This window comes from Gigantopelta aegis, chromosome 10 (genome assembly GCF_016097555.1).
Source record: "Gigantopelta aegis isolate Gae_Host chromosome 10, Gae_host_genome, whole genome shotgun sequence".
Taxonomy (NCBI): domain Eukaryota; kingdom Metazoa; phylum Mollusca; class Gastropoda; order Neomphalida; family Peltospiridae; genus Gigantopelta; species Gigantopelta aegis.
This window is the reverse complement of record NC_054708.1, coordinates 63321557-63343264: the sequence shown is the minus strand read 5'-3', so window position 1 is coordinate 63343264 and position 21708 is coordinate 63321557. Positions and strand designations below refer to the sequence as shown.

The 21708-nt window shown below is 36.1% G+C and overlaps 1 protein-coding gene across 7 annotated transcripts in view; it reads right to left on the bottom strand.

The window, feature by feature from the left end:
- Positions 1-7571: 7571 nt before the first annotated feature.
- The window catches only part of LOC121383342 (ras GTPase-activating protein nGAP-like), a 222678-nt gene continuing 208541 nt past the window's right edge, over positions 7572-21708 (bottom strand). For 6 of the 7 annotated variants that reach the window (XM_041513308.1, XM_041513310.1, XM_041513311.1 and 3 more), the window contains 8 exons: positions 21402-21580; positions 20550-20698; positions 19817-19892; positions 19067-19157; positions 18511-18621; positions 16654-18006; positions 15307-15509; positions 7572-13322 (listed from right to left, as the gene is read on the bottom strand). In XM_041513308.1, the coding sequence (XP_041369242.1) occupies positions 13064-13322; positions 15307-15509; positions 16654-18006; positions 18511-18621; positions 19067-19157; positions 19817-19892; positions 20550-20698; positions 21402-21580 (2421 nt within the window). In that variant the 3' untranslated portion in view covers positions 7572-13063. The remainder of the gene's footprint in view (positions 13323-15306; positions 15510-16653; positions 18007-18510; positions 18622-19066; positions 19158-19816; positions 19893-20549; positions 20699-21401; positions 21581-21708) is intronic. The other variant, XM_041513309.1, reaches the window with a different exon arrangement.

Sequence of the window (21708 nt, the reverse complement as noted above, 5' to 3'; positions counted from 1 at the left end):
CAGGACAAAGTCCAGTAACAGAAGACGTAAGGTTAAAGGGTGAATAAAGTGAATGTGGCCTCAACATAAACGATAGCAAAATCTATGCATTTTGATTAACTTTACAGTTAATGAATATTTGCAACAGAATGTTGAACGTAAACATGACACAACACACACACACCAAAACATTAGCACAACATAGCACATACAACAAAAGCTGAACATGACATAGCACACACAACATAAGCTGAACATGACATAGCTCACACAACAGGACTGGACCATGACATAGCTCACACAACAGGACATGAACATGACATAGCTCACACAACAGAATTTGGCACATCAGTGACAACAAGACCTGAATATAACATAGTAAAAAGCTGAACATTAGAAAATAATCACCATAGAAAATCAATATGACATAGCATTTGCGACAGTTTATTTATTTGTTTTGTTTAACGACACCACTAGAGCACTGATTAATTAATCATCAGCTATTGGATGTCAAACATTTGGTAATTATGACTCGTAGTCATCAGAGGAAACTCGCTACATTTTTCATAATGCAGCAAGGTATCTTTTATATGCACTTCCCCACAGACAGGACAGTACATACCACAGCCCTTATCCAGTCACTTGCGGCAGAACCTGAACATGACATAGCACTCACAACAGAACCTGAACATAATAGAGAACTCACAACAAAACCTGAACATGACGTGGCACACACAACAGAACCTGAACGTGACATAGTACACACAACAGAACCTGGAGAAGAATATGACAGAACACACATACAACATACCATGATCATGACATAGCACACACAAGAGAACTTGAACATGACATATCACTCACAACAGACCCAGAAAATAATTTAGCACACACAACAGAAACCGAAGGATTGATCACTTAACATTCAATAAAACACGGAGAGAACACTGCATATAACATAATCTGTAGATATCACTGAACACACATCATACATAACCTGGAGAGATCTCTGAACACAGACAAACCCGAAGAGATCACTGAACACAACAGAACCTGGAGAGATCACTGAACACAATAAAACTTAGGAAGATCACTGAACACACAACAGAACTTGGAGAGATCACTGAACACAACAGAACCTGGAGAGATCACTGAACACACATCATAACCTGAAAAGATCACTGAACACACAATATAACCTGGAGAGATCACTGGACACACAACAGAATCTGGAGAGATCACTGAACACACAGTAGAACTTGGAGAGATCACCAGACACACAACAGTACCTGGAGAGATCACTGAACACACAATATGACTTGGAGAGATCGCTGGACACATAACAGAACCAGGAGAGATCACCAAATACACAACAAAACCAGGAGTGTGCACTGAACACAACAGAACCCGGAGAGTACACCCAACACACAACATAACCAGGAAAGATCACTGGACACACAATATAACCTGGAGAGATCACTGGGCACACAACAGAACCTGGAGAGATTACTGGACACACAACAGAACCTGGAGAGATCACTGGACACACAACATAACCTGGAGAGATCACTGAACACACAATAGAACCTGGAGAGATTACTGGACACTCAACAGAACCTGGAGAGATCACTGGACACACAACAGAACCTGGAGAGATCACTGAACACACAATATAACTTGGAGAGATCACCAGACACACAATGGTACCTGGAGAGATCACTGAACACACAATATAATAGAACTTGGAGAGACCACTGAACACACAATAGAACCTGGAGTGACCACTGGACACATAACAAAACCAGGAGAGATCACCAAATACACAACAAAACCAGGAGGATGCACTGAACACACAACAGAACCCGGAGATTACACATAACACACAACATAACCAGGAAAGATCACTGGACACCCAACAGAACCTGGAGAGATCACTGGACACACAATAGAACTTGGAGAGATCATTGGAGACACAACGGAACCCGGAGAGATCACTGGACACGCAATATAACCTGGAGAGATCACTGGACACACAACAGAACTCGGAGAGATCACCAAATACACAACAAAACCAGGAGTGTGCTCTGAACACACAACAGAAACCGGAGAGTACACTTAATGCACAGCAGAACCTGTAGGGGTTACTGTTCACTCAATATAACCTGGAGAGAATCCTGCATACTCAATAGGTGGACATGGTATAGTGTTTACTTCTTCTGGATTTGATATTCAGTACACACCCTCATTGGAAATGAAAACCTTTGAATGAGCTTCACTTGAACCCGGTGTATCCCAAACCAATAAGCTGCTAAACATAGTTTCTTCATTAAGAATACCAGCTTCAGTTTGCTTAACTATTCTGGTTTGTCTGTTGCACTAGCTGATAAACCAGGTATTCTTGAAACTAGTGAAGTACACCCTGAGGCAGCAGAACCAGGAACTATCTGCAAAAGGACTCCCATGGCTCAAAGAACATGGAAAGAACGCTGCACACAACATGACATCAGCTTTTCTGATGACTCATAAGGAACGAATACTTGCCTAGAAAAAGAGGTTTTGTATGGACAAGTCATCTGATTCTGATGCACCATTATCAAACAACGAACATGGAGCACTACCACCACAGTGTTTCTGCCAGAAAGAAATTTTTGGGTATGGCTCTATGAAATTGAATGCAACCAGTCAATAGGGGTATGGGGGGTCCTCCCTCAGAAAGAAAATGGGTCACATTTACGGTTAGGATTAAGAAAATCATACAGTAATGATAATTAATTAATTTTGTCAAAAAGTTAACTTAATTTTTTTTTCTGCAAAACTATTTGGATATGGCATCATACCTTTTTACCCTCTGGCAGAAACCCTGCACCAGACTTAGTCACACAAAATCAGGGGTGGGTTAAGGAAAACAAGGATTTCACTAGACAGAGTAGTTTTATTTTATTTATCGTATTATTATTAACAAAAGTAAAATAACTTTTTCATGTAATATTTTGTTTAAGCGGTGATTTTATTAATACGTACTTCTACTTGTATTCCTTTTTGAATGTTTGCTTCTAAATATTTTCTATTTACAAGCTTTCTCCTTTTTAAAAATAAATATGTGATTTGCAAAACTGAAATGTTTTAGAAGTGATGGTTCTTTCAGAATAAATATTTAAATTTACTTGATATACTGTTGGTCTTAAGTGACGCATTTAATTCAATCATGAATAATTGTCGTAACTACAACTATTTAAGCAAATAACTAAAACACCTAATATGCTATAAATACTGCAAATATACAAAGAAATCGTAAATATGTTCAGCTTTCATTGTCATTAAAAGAAATTTGACATCTTAACTACTGATCAAGAAAAATAGTTTTCCTTCATTATCTCGACTTTTTAAAAATGAATTTTGATGCACTTACGTCCTTCTGGCTCTCACGCGATGATATATTTTTTCGTACGTACAAACTTATTGAGAGGTAAAATCCAGACATGCATTAGGACGACATATTTAATATACAGAGAATGCTATTCTAAACACAAAAAGGAGTTAGTATGTAATTATTGTAGTTACCAAAAAGGCTCCGTTAGTTGGAAACATCATACAATAGAAGGAAACTCAGGACAGTCCCTTTAATATGTATACATACCACTGTTTCGTTGTTTTTTTTATAAAGTCTTTTAAAATTTTGTCCAGAAAATACTTTTCCTGACCTCGGGTAATGCTAAAAATGAAAATGAAATTTTTTACGAATAATTTTTTGCGGTAAAAATAAAAGTTTGTTTTGTTTAACGACACCATTAGAGCACATTGATTTATTAATCATCGGCTATTGGATGTCAAACAATTGGTAATTTAGATATATACCCGGTAGTCTTAGAGAGGAAACTCGCTACATTTCCATTAGTAGCAAGGGATCTTTTATATGCACCATTCCACGGACACGATAGCACATACCACAGCTTTTGATATATCAGCCATGGTGCAGTGGCTGGAACTGTTAGGCAATAATGCTAATATGAATAAATGTTATTCAGGCATTTTCATTTATTTCGGGCAAAAATCAGTCTGTTCATATGCGTGTTGTAAGATAAAAGATATTTAACAAACATCAGTGTAGTACAGTACTTATTCTTATTAATTTTATTACAAATCCTAAAAAACCTAGACTTAATATGAATTTAAATATTTTTTTCCCCAGCTAAAAACTACGTTTTCCCTTGCATGGTAGATGTTGCCTAGCAATATGTGAAAACTGATTTTGAAAGCGTTAATTTTAATGAACTGCTTAACATCTGAGTAATCAGCATGGAGCAGCCAATCAGAGATCTTTAAATCGATATGCAACATATGTGGAATATTGTCGTGCGACATTATTGCAAATGTTTTTCTTCAATGAAGATTGAGACACGGTAAAATAAGTTTTAATGGACTCATTCTTTTGAAGCTTTTTGTGAATTCAAAATTAATTAACTATTTTAAAGGAATGCTAAAGCAAGGCTTTTGGACTGGTGTGCATATTCAACGATACATAATGCACATTATTGCTTAATATCAACAAGTATAATCATAGTCAGTTAATAAAACGGTTAAATGTGACGGCTATTATATATAACGGGCGCAGCCATTTGGTACCATCCCAGAGAATACGCCCTCTGGCGAGCTGGTGGTTATGTAATACCTAATGTGTCACGTCAGGAATTAGTCTTTGAACTGAAGAAACAAAACATACCTGATTTTTGCGGATGCATCGCAATGTTCTGTAATAATATCTATCCCAGTAACACAGCAACATGTATATTTGGTTTATTTTTCAGTACAAAATAAACCACCATTGTCAAAGTATTGAAATAACTGTATTATATTTTGTATATAAATTAACCCATGTACTGAAATAATAGTTGGGAGTGTTTTCTTGCTTAATTGGTCTTTTCTTTCCATGGCCTGTACCTGTGGTTCTTGATTGGCAGGTGTATATTTAGACGGTCCCTAGACACTGTGTCTAGACACACTAAAAAGATGTGCCTCTTTTATTAAGATCACAGGGTATCGTGTGATAACCTCCAATCGTAATGGACTTTACCAGCTTTATTACTGTAAGTAATTCTGTAAACCCTTGATTAAGTAGACTTTCCCATCTAAAATCACAAAACTGACCAATTACGTAGTCCCAGAGAAAAGAAAATTATCACTTGGGTATCGTGAGTAGTCGTTTTTGCTCGAACTTATCCTACCAATAGGCCTAATAATATGCATTTTTTCTTTGGATTTTTTAAAAGAAAAAAAATACTATAACTCCATTTCGTTATATTGATGCAAATTGAAATATATTTAGTTAAATAGTTTATTATACAAGTCAGGTTGATGAAAGCGAAGCACCTTGTCGTAAATTAGAGCATTTGTTTACACTGTGCATAATAGAGAAGTTGGACCTGAGCTGACGTCACTTCGCCCCAAGCTATAGCACCGGACGTCACAAAAACAAAACAAAATGGCTGCCCCCAGTTAGCAGGAATAATCATGTTTTTTTATTAATTCTAAAATTACGCGTTTTTCATTTGTTAAAGTGTCAGTATGTGTTGGTGGTCCGGGTGTGCATCTTTCCAACACATAAGGCTCTTGTTGGAGTTTAGTCTACCTTTGACACATTTTTTTGTTTTTTTATCTATTAGTCCTTCTTGACAAACCAGATCTAAATATTAGACTTACTTTTGAATCTCTATTTTGTTATGTATTTGTGTAATATTAGGTACTAGGTAATATTAGGTATTAGTTAAAAAAAATTAAAGTCAAGTTTAAAAACAACAATTTTTTTAGTTTCTTTTTGTTTTTTTCATCTAAATAATTTTTAACAATATTTAACAATTTTATACTTTTTAGTTTGACACACTAAACAGACTAGTAGCATGTTAATTTAAGCCAGCCAACATTTTCAAAATATTATATAGTTTGACCACAGCATGTCACGTGTTGCAGACATAGCCCAGTGGTAAAGAGCTCTCTTGATGCCCAGTTGGTCTGGGATTGATCTCTTTAGATGTGTTCTTTGCACTATTTATCAATCCAGCCACTGCACCATGACTGGTATATCAAAGTCTGTGTTATGTGCTATCCTGTCTGTGTATATAAAAAATCCCTTGCTACTAATGCAAAAATGTAGTGGGTTTTCTCTTAAGACTATATGTCAAAATTACCAAATGTTTGACATCCAAAAGGCGATGATTAAAAAATCAGTGTGCTTTAGTAGGTGTTGTTAAAACAAAACAAATGGACGTTGTTTAGTAGTGTGCTTCCTTTAACTCGGTCAGTATAGAGCACTCTCTTGAAGTGCTTGAATCATAAAATCAAACTCGCTCGGCAGACCTACAGGGGTATATTTTCCCCATCCCATGACTGGTGTATCAAAGACTAGTATGTGCCATTTTGTCTGTGGAAAAGTGCAAATACATGTAAAAGATCCCTTGGTGCTAATGGACAATCACCAAATGTTTGACATCCAACAGCCAATGAATGAATAATTAATTTGCTCATGTGGTGTTGTTAAACCAAACAAACCTTTTAATTTTTCCTCCAACTTGATTCTTATCTGCTCCAAACCAACTGGGATGAAATGTCGAGCTCAGTTGGTAGAATGCCTTGAGTTGTGGGTTTGAACCCCCTTGGGAAACTTATCCCCCATCCCAGCCACTGCCCCATGGCTGGCCAAAGGTCATGGTATGTGCTGTTCTGTCTGTGGAAAAGACTGAATGTGCATATAAAAGATACATTACTCCCCCTCCCAAATTGTTGAGGTTTTCTATTAAGACCATGTAGAATTAACAAAGGTTCGAATATCCATAGTTGGTGCAATCTTGCTAGTTTCGTTTGCAAAGACATGTTCGTGTATGTGTACTGCATTTATAATTGTACATAGCCAGTGCACCACAACTGGTACATCAAAGGTAGTGCTATCCTGTCTATGGGGTAGTGCATATAAAAGATCCCTTGCTGCCAATCGAAAAGAATAGCCCATGAAGTGGTGACAGCAGGTTTCCTCCCTCAATATCTGTGTGGTCCTTAACCATGTCTGATGCCATAAAACCATAAATAACGTGTTGAGTGTGTCGTTAAATAAACTGTTTCCTTCCCTATAATTGTACATATGTGAACACTGACACTGTCAGACAATTGGGTCCCATTTTCATATGCATATGCTGCACGATTGGATCCTTAGTCATATGTATGTGAACGTACATATAGCTAGCTTTATATTGTGGACCCCCCCCCCCCAAAAAAAAAAAACCCTGTCTATTGTTGTCAGATGAGTTTTACTCCACCAATGTGCCCAGTTTGATGCTTTAACAGACATTAATACTTAATACAAGGGCAAAGATGAGGGGAGAGGGGTTTGGGGGATTCGGACGAAACCCCACCTGAGGCTAAATCAATGTTTTACAGTGTGCATATAGCTATTCATTTAGATATCGGGGAAAATGTCCAAAATGTAGACAAACGTGTCCACTAGGTTCATACAGGAACCCCACCAGGTCCAGATCACAGTTCACCCTTGTAATGTTGTTATTGTATTTTTAAAAGGTAAAAAGAGAAATAACAAGAACAAAGTGTTTACTTTTGTTTGTGATTTATTCACATTAGCAGGTAGTTTCAGTTTTAATCCACTGACCTACTAAACTGTACAAACTATTCAGCAATGCAGTCACTGTAGCTGTTATCTCTCTCTACACTCAACAGTTCACATTGCTATGGGTTCACCACTCCAGTGAAATACATTATAAATGTTAAAAGTTTTTGTATCACAGCATCTTAAATATTTTCTCTCATGATGCTAAACTTATGACAAGAGTCGTATATGGTTAACAATACACATATTAAAGAGAAAATATTCAACATGATGTAGTTAGGATTACAATTGAGTGAAACATGTTCAACATGTGATCAACAATGTTACCCATATGAAGAAAATGTGTTCAACATAGTATGATTAACAATGTTTAAACAAAGCTTTTATTACAACATACTCAATATGTTGTTAACAAGTTATACATAAAGATATCATGTTCAATCAATATCATGTGATTAACAAATGTGTATGTGTTTAACTTGTAAAATTTAAGACTAATCAGTTTCGTATAATATATATTAAAGGTGAAATGATTACTAAATTAAAATTAACAAGATCGTTTTTAAAGTACTTAAAATCTTAACTTGAATTAAGTAAAATGAACTTGTATTGATATTAAAATATCAACAGTAAAAAAAAAATCTGAAATATCAAGATAAAATGGAAACATGTTGTATGTAATGGGCCCATAGAAATATGAACTCGCAATGTTAATGACCACTCTCTTTATTTACACAGTAACACTTTAATTAGTTATACTAGCTGTACAATGACCAGTATACATTTAAAGCTTGATGGATGATTTTTTACACTGTTTAAAATACAAGATAAAACTCTTGTAAACTGAAAATCCTGTCTAAAAGTCTACAAAAGTTACAAAATATCAGAAGCACCATTAAGAAGCATGAAATAATAACACAATTCTGATATCTAACAAATATTCCTTAAATCATCAGCCAAATATTCCTTAACTGATATTGTCTGCCAAATATTCCTTAACTGATATTGTCTGCCAAATATTCCTTTACGATCATGTCAGATATTCCTTAATTGTAATTAATATATATTTTTAAATTTAGAAGTGAAACAACAAGATTGATACCAATATCTACATCTGACTGAAGTGAATAATTTATAATCTTACTAATTCAGTAAATATTTTATCTGTGAAAAGTACCAAGAAATAGTGTGTCAGCTAGAACCATAGGGACCAGACAAAATATGTATGCCAAAAAACAAGTCATGAATTTTACATACACCCTCGTCCCTTGTATGCATGTGTATGCACAAAGGTGGATCCAAAGGGTGTGTATGTTTCGGGAGGGGGGGGGGGGACGGGATGGGGGAACCCATTGCCTCTAAATATATTCAAGTGTCTTTTACTCTTTAAAAAAAAAAAATCATTAGGTTGGTGTTTTCACAAGTTACTCCATGTGTTAATTTTCCCTTAATTCACAAATTATTGTTATGTGTGAGGGGGAGGGTAAGGGGGAGAGGTGGGGCTAAGACATCTGGTTTGTGTTCAGCCAGACCGAGCAGAAAAATAACTTCCACTAGATTGGTATGCACTTCGCGGTAAAACAAATGACTACATCAGGAACCAATCAAGTAGTTCACGAAACATTAGCAAAATGTTTGCTGGCTGAACTTGGGGTTGATATAATCAAGGTCCAACAATATTAAATTAAATATGCTACTGTTATTTAGTCATCTCTAGAAATTCAACTTGTGATTCTTAAATACTTAAATCTAGTCACACAGCTGAAACAGTTAGATTGCAGATTTCTTGATTAAATCTGTAAGTTTGCCGTCTGTGTCCAAGCCTGAATATCCAGTCTGACAATGCTAAATACAATGCTACAGTCTGTCCCATCATTCTATTCAAATGGTTTTTTCTTGTAAATAATTTCAGTTAAAGTGAAAGTGTTTTAGAAATAACAAAGAAATACAATTTGTGTGTGTAATTTACAAATCAATCGGCTTTGAAATAAATAACTTGTAGTTAATTACATAGTAGGAACAAAAATTTGATCCCTGTGGCACGGACTATAATTACTGTACACCGCAGAATCAATTAGATCAAAGATTTCTTGATTAAATCTATGTGAAGCTGCATGATTTCTGAGCTACAAGGAACAATTGCAGCTGTTTAATAATAACTAAATGAACACAGTCAAGTGAGATGATACAAACATAACTGGCGGATCCATGGGCTACCCATAATGGTCTTGGTATCTTTAAAAACCAAAAAACTTAATTCTGAAACGCCGATTCAAAGATCCAAAAACACAAATGTCTAGGAAACAATGCAGCTGAATGCCCAAGGAAGTCCTGAAGGAAAATTCTTCACACCATTAACAGTTTTAAAATCATATCTCTGCACAAAGCAGAGTCCAAATTCATACAGTTTTAATAAGTATTTATGGTTGACTCAGTTTGAGACAACATTTTAGGATAACCCTGGATCCACCATTGCAAATCTTGTGTGATCTCTGAACCACACACACACTATATGATACAAGGACTTAACACAAATGCATTGAAGGTTTACAATGTCAATATTTCTGAGAAAAAAGAAGAAAAAGAAATGTTTTGAAGACATTTGCATAGGTCTGTTTATATCCTGGTAATTATTAAGTACGGTATCAATACAACAGTGGTACAAAAACTGAGTTACATATTTAAATGTAAAAAACCCAGTCTGATTTCATAACTGTCCTTAAATCACATGGACAATCAAGGGATCCCAAATAATATTGTTTATCTCTGCTGGGCCAGTTTTAATGCACAAAATTCCCCATAAATTAAGTTTTAAAATGGTGGGTAAAGAATAAAAACTTACATACCCTTAGTGAATATTTCTGTAACAGCCATAATATATATTCCGCAATCATCTATATCTCATATCAGACATAGAAGTCGTATGATAAGCATATATTGAAATCTAATGCTAGGCTCATACTACCAACTGCCAGAACTAAGTTTGGCCAATTTTCTGCTCTCATGACTTGTACCACTGCCAAGTTGCTAGACTGATAGACTGAGCGCTCTTACAACTCAATTCTCGTCGTATAACCCATTAAGTGTTTATCGGAGTGCACCCGTTGTAAGTTAGGAGAAATTAGAACGTAATCATTGAGTTTACCAACTTCATCACAGTTGACAGTCTAAGCCTACCATAACTCTTTATTAACAACAAAAAGATTTGCATCTGACAATGTTTACATCAAGATGTAGTCTATATGAGGTACTGATTTATTGCACTCCAAAGAACAAGACAATGTATTGAGCAACAAAGCTAACAATAACCTCTTTCAAAGCTATATCTGTACATTTATAACATCATTCACCAATGAAAACAACATGTCCAACAAGCTGTCTCCATTATAATAGAAACCATTTTTTTTTTGCAGCATTCCATTACTACAATAATAGAGTATAAAATAAGTTTGGTAAAGGTTTTTCAACAGGAAGATTAAAATTTAACACAACCCCTGCAATTAAGAAAACGTCCACGGCTAAAAACAAGCAGTGAATATTTTTTTAAATATAGTCCACAGCAACAAAAGTGCCGTGAAGAATGAAAAAATCCACGGCAATCTCCACGGTATTGCCAACTGCCGTGGGCAATTGCAGGGGTTGTAACAGCAGATGGAATGAAAAATAAGTTGAACAATAATGACTACCAAGAATTCTGCAGAATTCAATGTCTCACCTACCATAAACTTATTCAGTGTTGCTCATACTGATAGTTGTCTTCATATATATGTATTTATTACAAGTTAAAAGAAACTTAAAAAACTAAATTAAAAAAAAAAAACTTTAAAAATTTAATCTAAAAAGATTAAATTAAAATTTTAATTTAATAAATTTCAAGTTGTTTTAACCTATGTTTAACATTATTAACCAGGTTTTATTCATGTAGGACTTAAAGAAATGGGAGCTAAAGGCCGCCATTTAACATTGAGCTAAATGCAAAAATTCACATTGTCACTGGTGAGGCTACTGAGGGAAAAAGTAATATCTGTGTCTTGCCTTTTTACTTCGTAAAGACGAGACTGAAAACCAAAGGATACAAATGACCGAGACAGGTGTTTAATGTAATGAGACCTAAAGTTTAGATTACTGTTATCTATTTGGACAGCAGCATGGAAGGTGAGGTTCAGAGATAGAACATGACTTAACAGGTTGTTTGACATAAAGTGGAGAGAGAGAGAGAGAGAGAGAGAGAGAGAGAGAGAGAGAGAGAGAGAGAGAGAGATGTTTAGTATTGTACAATAGTGTCCCATTTTATCCTCAAACATTAGTTTCCTGATTATAAATGTTTATTTGAAAACTGACCCTATGTTTATAAAACGTTTGGAGTTAGACTCTAATACGGTTTTGAAACTTTAATGTCTTGAAATTTTAAGGTCATGGCAATGCCATACAAATTGCATACAAATTGCATACACAGTGTGCGACCTCATTAAAGATTTGAGTCCAATAAGTTTGAGACTGACATTTTAAATAACAAATATGTTGTATTCTTTAGTACTTATCATTGTTTGAGGTGGGTCAGTTGCTTCCTATTATATTTGCATTAAATAATTTTATACTAAATGTGAGGTAGGTAGTGATTGGTTTCTTTATATTTTGAGTTATTTAATGCTACATATAGTGGTATAAATATGAATATCAGGCAACCATCAGAGCCAATTGTTCCCACCCCCTCCCCCTCCCACCGTAAGTTCCATATGCCTATGCTACCAAAGTGAAGTTATGTTGATAAAAACTACCATATATACATTTTAATGTACAGATACATTTGTGTATGCATGGGTGTGTTGCTGGGTGAAATATAGTGTCTGCTGATAATATATATGGCAAAGTATGCATGACTTGTGTTTCATATATAATTATGTGCATGTTAATCTTCGTAGAGATGGAAAAAGTGTTGCATGTAAGTGAATGGAGTAAAATGAAATATAATGGAGATTAGTTTTTGTAGTGCATGTTAAATGGTCCACAAAATATGGCAGTGGTTTGTGAGACTGAAAAAAAAACCCCAACCACATTGTAAGAGTCATCTCCCTTGCTTAACTCTTCAAAAATAATGTCTATATTTTCAACTTGAGTTTGGTCCTTAGCACTAACAAGCTGGAAAATAATAGATAATATACATTCAAGGAACAAATATTGGTCTTTTGCAGTTGCTAATACCTGCAACATTTGTCTGGTAACATAAATATATTTATACAGGTCAGATATCACAAACTAATCCTTAGTAGTTTCTAAATATTTCTCTCTCTACATATTTCAGATGAAATCCATTTATGTATACACTGTATATCAACAACATGTCTGCACAGAGTGAATGACTTCAAAACATTGCTTGCACCATTTTTGTCCCCAGAAACAAATTTATCACTTAAGGATTTCGGCTTTGAAATAAACCGACAATAGCACAGAATAACACAGAATTGCACACATCAATCAACAAGAGCTACTCTTGAATCCAGATAACTCGGATGGTTTGACCTTAGGTCGTGGTGGTCCCGTCAGCCCATTGCGGCTCTGTGTGGTGTTGTAGCGTTCCTTGAGTTCATTGAGGGCAACCATGAGCTTGGAGTTGGCGTTGTCGAGCATCTGTATGCGCCGCTCCTGGGCTTCGATCACCTGCTGCTTCTGGTCGACGATCTTCTTCATCTCCTGCTGCTCACTCTTCAGCTCGTCTTCTATGGAGACCAGTCTGCTGAAAAAACACAGGGCTTCATACAGAACTGAATTTGATAAAAACATGAGGCTTCATACAGAACTGAATTTTATAAAAACATGGGCTTCATACAGAACTGAATTTTATAAAACATGGGGCTTCATACAGAACTGAATTTTATACAACACAAGGCTTAATACAGAACTGAATTTTATAAAACACAATGCTTCATACAGAACTGAATTTTATAAAACAAGGCTTCATACAGAACTGAATTTTATAAAACACAAGGCTTCATACAGAACTGAATTTTATAAAACAGGCTTCATACAGAACTGAATTTTATAAAACATAAGGCTTCATACAGAACTGAAGTATATAACACAAGGCTTCTTGCAGAACTGAATTTTATAAAACATAAGGCTTCATACAGAATTGAAGTATAGAACACAAGGCTTCATACAGAACTGAATTTTATAAAACATAAGGCTTTATACAGAACTGAATTATAGAACACAAGGCTTCATGCAGAACTGAATTTTATAAAACATAAGGCTTTATACAGAACTGAAGTATAGAACACAAGGCTTCATACAGAACTGAATTTTATAAAACATAAGGCTTCATGCAGAACAGAATTATTTAGAACACAGGGCTTAATATGAAACTAAATTATTTAGAACACAGGGCTTAATATGAAACTGAATTATATAGAACACAGGGCTTACTATGGAACTGAATTATTTAGAACACAGGGCTTAATATGGAACTGAATTATATAGAACACAAGGCTTTATACAGAAATGAATTATATAGAACACAAGGTTTTATACAGAACTGAATTATTTAGAACACAAGGCTTACTGTGGAACTGAATTATTTAGAACACCCCTGCGCGTGCTGTAACCTCACCGTGGTGCAGGGGTGTAACATTCTCTTTGAGAATGGCAAATACAGCACAAATTGAAGTTTAGAGTAAAATTCAGTGTCCGTAAAATTCTGTGATATTTGTATTTGTATTTTTGCACAGTTCTTTACACTGTTTTTGTTTAAACCTTGAATTTTTATATTGATGTTGATCATCACTTTATTTATTTGCATTACCATAGTTTGACACCCAATAGCCGATGTATTTTTCGTGGTGGGGTGTCGTTAAACATTCATTCATTCATTCATTATTTAGAACACAAGGCTTAATATGGAACTGAATTATATAGAACACAAGGCTTCATGCAGAACTGAATTACATAAAACACAAGTCTTCATGCAGAACTGAATTATATAGAACACAGGGCTTTATACAGAACTGAATTATTTAGAACACAGGGCTTAATATGAAACTGAATTATTTAGAACACAGGGCTTAATATGAAACTGAATTATTTAGAACACAGGGCTTAATATGGAACTGAATTATATAGAACACAGGGCTTACTATGGAACTGAATTATTTAGAACACAGGGCTTAATATGGAACTGAATTATATAGAACACAAGGCTTTATACAGAACTGAATTATATAGAACACAAGGTTTTATACAGAACTGAATTATTTAGAACACAAGGCTTAGTGTGGAACTGAATTATTTAGAACACAAGGCTTCATGCAGAACTGAATTATATAGAACGCAAGGCTTCATGCAGAACTGAATTATATAGAACACAGGGCTTTATACAGAACTGAATTATTTAGAACACAGGGCTTCATACAGAACTGAATTACATAAAACACAAGTCTTCGTACTGAACTGAATTTTATAAAACATAAAGCTTCATACAGAACTGAATTACACATTAATGAATGAATGAAAGAATGAATGACGAATGAATGAATGCTCCACCAATGGGCTAAGCTGGTGTATGTGCAAGGTGGGTGGAGGTGTTTCGGGAGTCAAAACTCAAGCCAATGTTCATTTCTTAAAATACTTTCAGGAGGAGCATGACTGGATGCCCCTTAGAAAGTCGCCACAGTCTAGACCACCTGTGTTAACTCCCTCCTGCCTGTGTGTGTTTGAGTGCCCACCTGTTGATGATGGTCTTCATCTGGTCCTCCTTCTCGGCCTGCTGTTTCTTCATGCGCTCCTCGCTCTCCTCCAGCCGGAACTGCCACTCCTGGATCATCTGTTTCGTGTCCTCCTCGTGGTACTGCAGCCGGTCTTCTGCACGCTGCAGCCGCGACTGGGCCTCGTCCAGCTGCGACCGCAATGTCACTACCTCATTCTCAAACTGCAAACAGATGTCATCAATATTAGTGAAAAATATAGCCACTTTTTCAAACTAATATTATTGCAACACTTGGTTTAGATGGTGTCTCAATTGTGGCTGCCTCAATCATGTAACTGCAAAGGGTTTTTTTTTTATCCACTATCCTATAGGCAAGACAGTTGTGGAGCATTAGTTAGGATGAGGGGGAAACGGTGAGTCTACCAAAATACCTATGGTGTCACTGTGCTAAAGGCTCCAAACTATATTGGAAAACAAGGATGATGACAGTGATAGAAATAAGAATAATGTTTCACTAGTCCAAATAAATGATTTGTTTTATTCAAGTACCAGGATGATGTTTGTGATTGCTCAAAATAAAATTACACTGAAAATTTCTATTTGTCCACTGGACAACCACCAAGACATATTTTGCTTGTCCGAATAGATTTTCACTTGTAGGGACAAACGGACAAGTGCTTATTTCGAACACTGGACGACATTATTCATATGTACGGTCATTATATTCAAGGCAGTTAATTCAATGATGCCTTTTCCTTTTAGCCAAAAAGCAATTTAACACAGGATTTTCTATTATTATTATATTATTTATCAAAACTTGAAACAGCCTGTATTGGAAATGAAAACATATGTAATACCATCTCCTGATATTTGACTACAACTTGACAAAACATTTTCTAGTCTGGTTTTAACTTTACTTTATTATAAACCTGTAAGGCTGGTAAGTATTGGGTTTGCATCTGAATATTACTGGCACAGTGGTCAGGTGCAAGGACATATACAAACTTCTCTCTCACAGGACAATCCTTAATTGCATATAAACACAAAAGTCTAAATGTAAAATCAACTATCACAAAGAAAAATATTCATTCATTTCAACTTATTTCCATGCCTATATCCAATTAAGGTTCAAGCACACTGTCCTGGACATATACCGGTACTCAACTATCTGGGCAGTCTGTCCAGGACAAAGGGTTAGTGGATTGTTGTTAATGGTTAGTGAGAGAGAAGTTTTAGTAGCCTTACTCATACCCAGTGAATCATTAAACTTGCTCTGTACTGGGATACGAACCCAGTACCTACCAGCCTTAAATCCGATGGCTTAATCACTACAGCAGTGAGGCCAGTAAAAAGAAGCTGAACGTACCTCTTGCTTTATGCGCTCCTGTTCCTGCAGCTTGCGTTGCACGGAGCTGATTCCCATGTGTACGGAGCTGTTAGGTGAGGGTCTCCGTGGGCTCCACGTCAAACTGTCGTCCCGCGAGAACTGGCCCAGCGACCCCGAACTGTTTGAATGCACATGCAACGGCGTGCTGGTTTGTGATATCACAGAGTCTGTAGCCGTCCGCCTCAGCCCTTCCTCCTGTCTTTGATTGAAACAGCCGAAGTCCATGCTGTGAGAGAGCTGGTAGGGACGTGCGCAGCCGCGTTCATGTGGCATTGTGTCGTAAAAAGAACAGCTGCGATCCTGCCGCGGGCTGCTGTGAGCTGGGATGGGGTTGGGGAAGTCGAGCGCGAACTGTGAAGCACTGCTGGAGCTAGCACTGGAGTCTGTGTTTGTGTTTGTGAACGGAGCCTTCGCGGCACTCCTTGAGCGTTTGTCACATAGCGACTCACTCGAACTAGAACTGGACAACTGAGAGAGTTTCCTCAGTGGGTCCATACACCGAGAAGAACTGTGGTCGGACGACTTCACCGGACTCCGGTGTTTCACCGTGCTCGCCTCGTCGTTGCTGCTGATAGAGTCCGAACTCGAGGTGTCGCGTGTCAACCGAGGGGTTGCGCCTCGACTGACGTTCTGCTGATGTCTGTACAGAGGATTAGAAAATGACAATGGTTGCATAGGGTACTGAACAACAGGGGATTTGGTAATTTCACGACAGTATTCGGAGTGCGTCGTAGCGTCCACCGGGGAATTAGACTGGCTGTAACCGAACGACTGGTATCCTGAGGATGCCACTGTGGAAATCTGACTGATCGACATCTGGCTGCCATTTGTGTTCTGTTCCAGCTCCATTGACGAGTTCTGCGTGTCTTCGTCTATGAAGGGAATCAAGTCCAGATACTCACCGTTCACACTTTCCGCGGCGTGCACCATTTGGTTCCACGATTCGTTAACTCGATGCTGGTCGAGGTTTCTCGAACTTGCAGACACATTTGAGACTTCGCTCTTAACTGCTGTGTAAGACTGAGAATGAGAGTACGTGTTGTAGTGTACACTGTTTCCGTTCGGGACACTGCTAACGTCCGCACTCTCTGTCTGAGACAGTTTCCTCCGGTTCGCGAACACAGGTAGTTCATCTGCGTCTTCCCCGCACTGGCGAAGCATGTCTCGAAGAACCTCTGTCGGGGAGGTGTTCATATGACTAGGCATGCTCACGTTGTCATATATCTGAGACTTCCTGTGACTGGTTTTTGGCGTGCCGATGTCTGGGTTCGACAGCGCATTGGTGATCGATGCAAGGATGGATTGCAGCTTGGTCAGTTTTATCAAGGTGTCCTGGAATAAAATACAAATAAATATTTTAAATTCGGACAATTTGTTTTGTTTTTTTCACTTATGAGATTGAAAGTGTGAGTGAATAATTGAAAGAGTGATTCGGAACAACACTGGTTGCCAATTTTTGGGGTTTCAAAGACTTGACAGAGACAGCGTTTTTTATCACCACAACTGGACTCCAAATCTAAAGCATAATCAACTATAGCTTGAACGCAGAAGAAGAAGAAACAGTGATTGAGAGCGAGTACACAGTGAGTTGTCTTTCTTTAAAAACACATGAATGAATGAATGAATGAACAAACAAACAAATGAAGGAAAGTTTAATGACATCTCGGCACAAAAAAACCCTCCTAGAATGTCAAATGTCTTTAAAACATGTCTGTAAAATACATTACACTTAAAAAAAAAAAACATTAACTCTTTTTTTTATATTTACAACATGTACAGTATGCTAATGTTTTATTAAAGTAAACTAAAAGCACACAATGAAAGTAGATGCCTCACCTCAGGGGCTCTGGCAAGGGTTTCCAGCAGCAATGTGTGCATCGTGGACAACTCCTTTCCGAGATCAATAAACCCATCAAACTCCAGGAAGTGATTTCCCGAGTCAAGACTCTGTAAAATATTAGTGAATTAATCACAATTTAATGCTAAAATATTATTGTACTAATCTCACTCTGTCAACAAATTTAACATATATTGGATTAATATTAACCATAAAAGAATAATATACTTAACTAAATCATGTACACATTTATTTACCTGACAAAATGGCCCATTGACAATAAATAAAACTGAAATAAAAGAAGACCTGAAGGTGAAGAAAATCCTGTTTCCATTCCTGATTTTCTTAATGACAGCTGTACAATGGAGATTTTTCAAATGCGACTATTAAATATAGTACTCAAAGAATGCTAATTAACAATAAAATAAAACAATTAACAATATAAATTTTTTATTGTGGAAATATTCCTGTACAAAATATTTTGTACATTTAACTTAAATTAGGTTTCTTCAGTGTTATATGTTAGACAATAATTACGTAATATAATATACTAACAGATATTTTCTTAAGGAAATTTTTCATGTTGCTGGCCTCACGTTCCACAAAACTGTTCATGAAGGTCATGAACTCTTCCTTGCCACCAAACCTGAAACCGACACAAAATAGTAATATTATGTTCAATCCACAACAAGAATTCTGTGGGATGAAATGTTTCGCATTCCATAAACTTATTCATATTGCCACCAATTGCATCCACTGATGTTAAAATTTGTTTAAAAAAAAAAAAAAAAAAATTAAAAAAATTATAAAAATTTAATTAATAATTTTTACATTGATTAAGATGAACATCCATAAATGCAACTATAAACCAAGTTTCAATGATCTAGGATTTATAGTTTGTGAGACATGGAGCTAAATGTGAAACTTTAATGTTGAATTGTATGCAAAAGTTGATACCTGTATCTCACATTTTTACTTCGTAAACACAAGAAAACCCCCGAAACGAACTTCAGATTCGTTCAAAACGTTACGATAATATTTAATAAACTTATTAACTTTATTTATCCATTTTTCTTTCTTCTGACTTATCTTTTATACAGAATTCTGTTACATCATGTACTTTAAAACTGTAGGGTACAAAGTTAGTTATTTTTAATCTGACCACATACTCAGGCTGAGCAGAACATTTAGAATGACAGGTTACAAGAATGAATTAAGAAAATATGTTAAAAATTCATCATGTTATTACAATTTATTTTTAAATGTAGTGATTCAAAGAAAGCAAAATGACATAAAAACACATACTTGGTGAAGTTTGCCAGTGTCTGAATTGTCTTGGCAATAAGGGTAAGATTTCGAGCAGCCCTTTCTTGTGGATATTCTGTAAGAAAAATTATTTCATTATATAATTACAATCTGTAAATACTTTTGTCACAAATGTATGGCTTGGTTCAAATGATATAATATGACTTAAATCCCCATCCCCTCAAAAACCCAACTAAACAAACAACATTCATAACTCCATGAACCTCAGTTTTTAACTAATTTCAGAAATGGTTATGACTTGATAAAAAAGTTAATTTATTATTTCATAGTATTTATATCAATAAAATAGTTATATACTTGGAATTACAAGCACTGAATGTGATAATCTTTTATGTTCATAGGAGCTAGGACCACAGAACTGCTTTACACATTATACATTCATTGTTTAACATTACAGGTACCATATTATATTCATATTTTTCCCATTCCAACCAGTACACGACAACTAGTATATAAAAGGCAGTGCTACTGCTATTGCTATCCTCTCTATGGTAAAGTGCATATAAAAGATTCCTTGATACTAATGGAAACATGTAGCAGGTTTCCTCTCTATGTTAGAATTACCAAATGTTTGACATCCAATAGCCAATGATTAATAAATCAATGTGCTCTAGTGCTGTGGTTAAACAAAATAAACTATCTTTTCCTGCATCTGTGGTTATATGACACCATTTAGTATGACTAAGATGTGTAACAGATGTTTAGTGCTGACCTTGAGTGAGGTTGAACAGACTTGGTGACAGAATGGCTGGACACAGAAAACGGAGGAAGATGGACGCACTGATCAGATTGTCACTGAAATCCTCCTTGCCTCGCTTCCGACATCTTTCTCGGAAGTTGGAAAACACTTCTTTCAACTCCCTGAAATTCACAAACAAACTATCAGTTACTATTTTAAATGTTTTTGTTTTATTTTAGGCATAAAAGAAAGGTTCAACAGACAATACAAAATACATGTCAGTGCAGAGAGATGAGGGAAGCATTAACACCCATATTAATTTATCAAAATATCTGGTTTGGTTTCATGGCTCCCCCATACTGGATGTATTACTAATGTAGGGTCTGTTATCAAAACCAACCACTATTATAGTGTTTCCTCCCAGCTTTCCCCCTCTAGATCTTTCCTCTTACAACACCTTCTTTTCTTAAATTATTTCTAATATGGAACCAAGATCCCTCCTCTAGATCTGTCTTCAAATACCGTATTAAGAAGAAGATGAATTCTGAGAGTACTGCTAAAGCAATGCATGTCCTCTACCAGGCCCAACACATTTGCATATCTTCTAAGTTCAGGAGACATAACTCTGTCAAAAATGGACAAATCCCCAGGAAAGTCAAACGTTACTTGTAACAGTAAACTATAAAACAATACACAAAACTTCAGCTCAATATCTTGAGACTGCAAAAAAAAATAAAAAAAACATCTGGAAAACTATATATGGGACAGACAGACAGATGGTGATAAAACGTTATAGTCCCCTCCAAAAGGGGTTAAAAATTCAATGTCTGAAACCTTAATGGTAGAGGGGCATTTAAAAAAAAAAAGCTGTGAATGTTGACTCACATGGGGAAGTAGCAGTAGGAATTGATGATCTTCACCCAGGCCATGTTGCAGTACATGTCGAGGTTCTTCTGGTGACACTGTAACTGAGCGTTGTTCGACACGCGAGTCGAATCCACCTCGCAGTCGTCTGGCATCTCAATGATCGACTTGACAAATTCACCCAGCGTGTCTTGCAAATACTGAAAATATAATATTTATATGTCATAGTCTTGAAATGTACAGCAATGGAAAGTTGCAATGTCAAAGTAGGTCGGTTTGAAGGTTATTTTGAAATGAATGGTGAGCTATTTAATTTAATATTCTAAAA